The sequence below is a fragment of the Eurypyga helias genome, unplaced genomic scaffold (genome assembly GCF_000690775.1).
Source record: "Eurypyga helias isolate BGI_N326 unplaced genomic scaffold, ASM69077v1 scaffold44435, whole genome shotgun sequence".
In the NCBI taxonomy this organism is placed as follows: domain Eukaryota; kingdom Metazoa; phylum Chordata; class Aves; order Eurypygiformes; family Eurypygidae; genus Eurypyga; species Eurypyga helias.
In genome coordinates this window covers 1-331 of record NW_010250321.1, presented here as the reverse complement: position 1 = coordinate 331, position 331 = coordinate 1, and the positions used below count along the sequence as shown (strand labels likewise).

The 331-nt window shown below is 65.9% G+C and overlaps 1 protein-coding gene across 1 annotated transcript in view; it reads right to left on the bottom strand.

Annotated features, from left to right (window-relative positions):
* LOC104509633 (neuronal acetylcholine receptor subunit beta-2) overlaps positions 1 to 231 on the bottom strand; it is a gene marked incomplete at both ends in the record, with an annotated part of 664 nt that extends 433 nt beyond the window's left edge. Inside the window, one exon of the mRNA XM_010151644.1 lies at positions 4 to 231. Coding sequence (XP_010149946.1) covers positions 4 to 231 — 228 coding nt within the window. The remainder of the gene's footprint in view (positions 1 to 3) is intronic.
* Positions 232 to 331: the final 100 nt, after the last annotated feature.

Genomic DNA, 331 nt, shown 5'->3' with positions numbered 1-331 from the left:
GGCGTGAAGTCGTCCAGGCTGGCCACGTCGCTCTTCAGCACCAGGTCGATCTCGGTGCGGTCGTAGGTCCAGGAGCGGAACTTCATGGTGCAGTTCTGCTGGTCGAAGGGGAAGTGCTTCCCCTCGATCTTGCACGCGCTCTTGTAGATGGCCGGCGGCAGCCAGAAGATGCTGCCGTCGTAGGAGATCACCGCGTTGGAGTAGAAGGAGACCTCGTACATCCCGTCGGCGCTGGGGCGAAGGGATGCGCTGTCAGCCCTGCTCCTGCCCCGGCACTGCAACGGCACCGCCCCGAGCCCCGCACGGGGTTGGGGCACACAGGGTGCCCCCT